Genomic DNA, 456 nt, shown 5'->3' with positions numbered 1-456 from the left:
CCTTTAAATAATTTAATTATGTTAATATTGTTTCTTTAATTTAGATTAAGTAATAATAATTAGATTACTTTGAGAACATTGCACACTTTTTTTTTTAACTAAAAAGTCCCCCATAGAGCTTACCGACAAAAAAATGCAGCTGGCATTTTATTAACGGACTATGAATTGTAATGAGCACCTGAATGAGCAACTGAAGGTAGCCTCCAATTTTCTTGACATGCGTCTTGAGCTCCTCAGCTCTCTGAGACACAGAATCAGAGCTGGGCTTAATGCTGGAGGCCCAGTGCATGGTAATGAACACAGCCCTTTCAACAGCAGACGTGGCCTTCACTAGATGAGTCTGAGCTTCGGTACTGCAGACAAACACTGCTCACATACACACAAACAGAACAAAATGAGGCTCTTTGTGCAGCGCTGTGATGACACGGGTCTTGTGCATTCATATCGAGCCGAATA

General features: G+C 40.1%; 1 protein-coding gene across 1 annotated transcript in view; it reads right to left on the bottom strand.

Moving 5' to 3' along the window:
- LOC122327882 (kinesin-like protein KIF14) overlaps positions 1-423 on the bottom strand; it is a 1938-nt gene extending 1515 nt beyond the window's left edge. The window contains exon 1 of the mRNA XM_043223538.1: positions 179-423. Coding sequence (XP_043079473.1) covers positions 179-289 — 111 coding nt within the window. The 5' untranslated portion in view covers positions 290-423. The remainder of the gene's footprint in view (positions 1-178) is intronic.
- Between the last annotated feature and the right edge of the window lie 33 nt (positions 424-456).

The sequence above is a fragment of the Puntigrus tetrazona genome, chromosome 22 (assembly GCF_018831695.1).
Source record: "Puntigrus tetrazona isolate hp1 chromosome 22, ASM1883169v1, whole genome shotgun sequence".
NCBI classification, from domain to species: Eukaryota; Metazoa; Chordata; class Actinopteri; order Cypriniformes; family Cyprinidae; genus Puntigrus; species Puntigrus tetrazona.
This window is presented reverse-complemented; position numbering and strand designations above follow the sequence as displayed.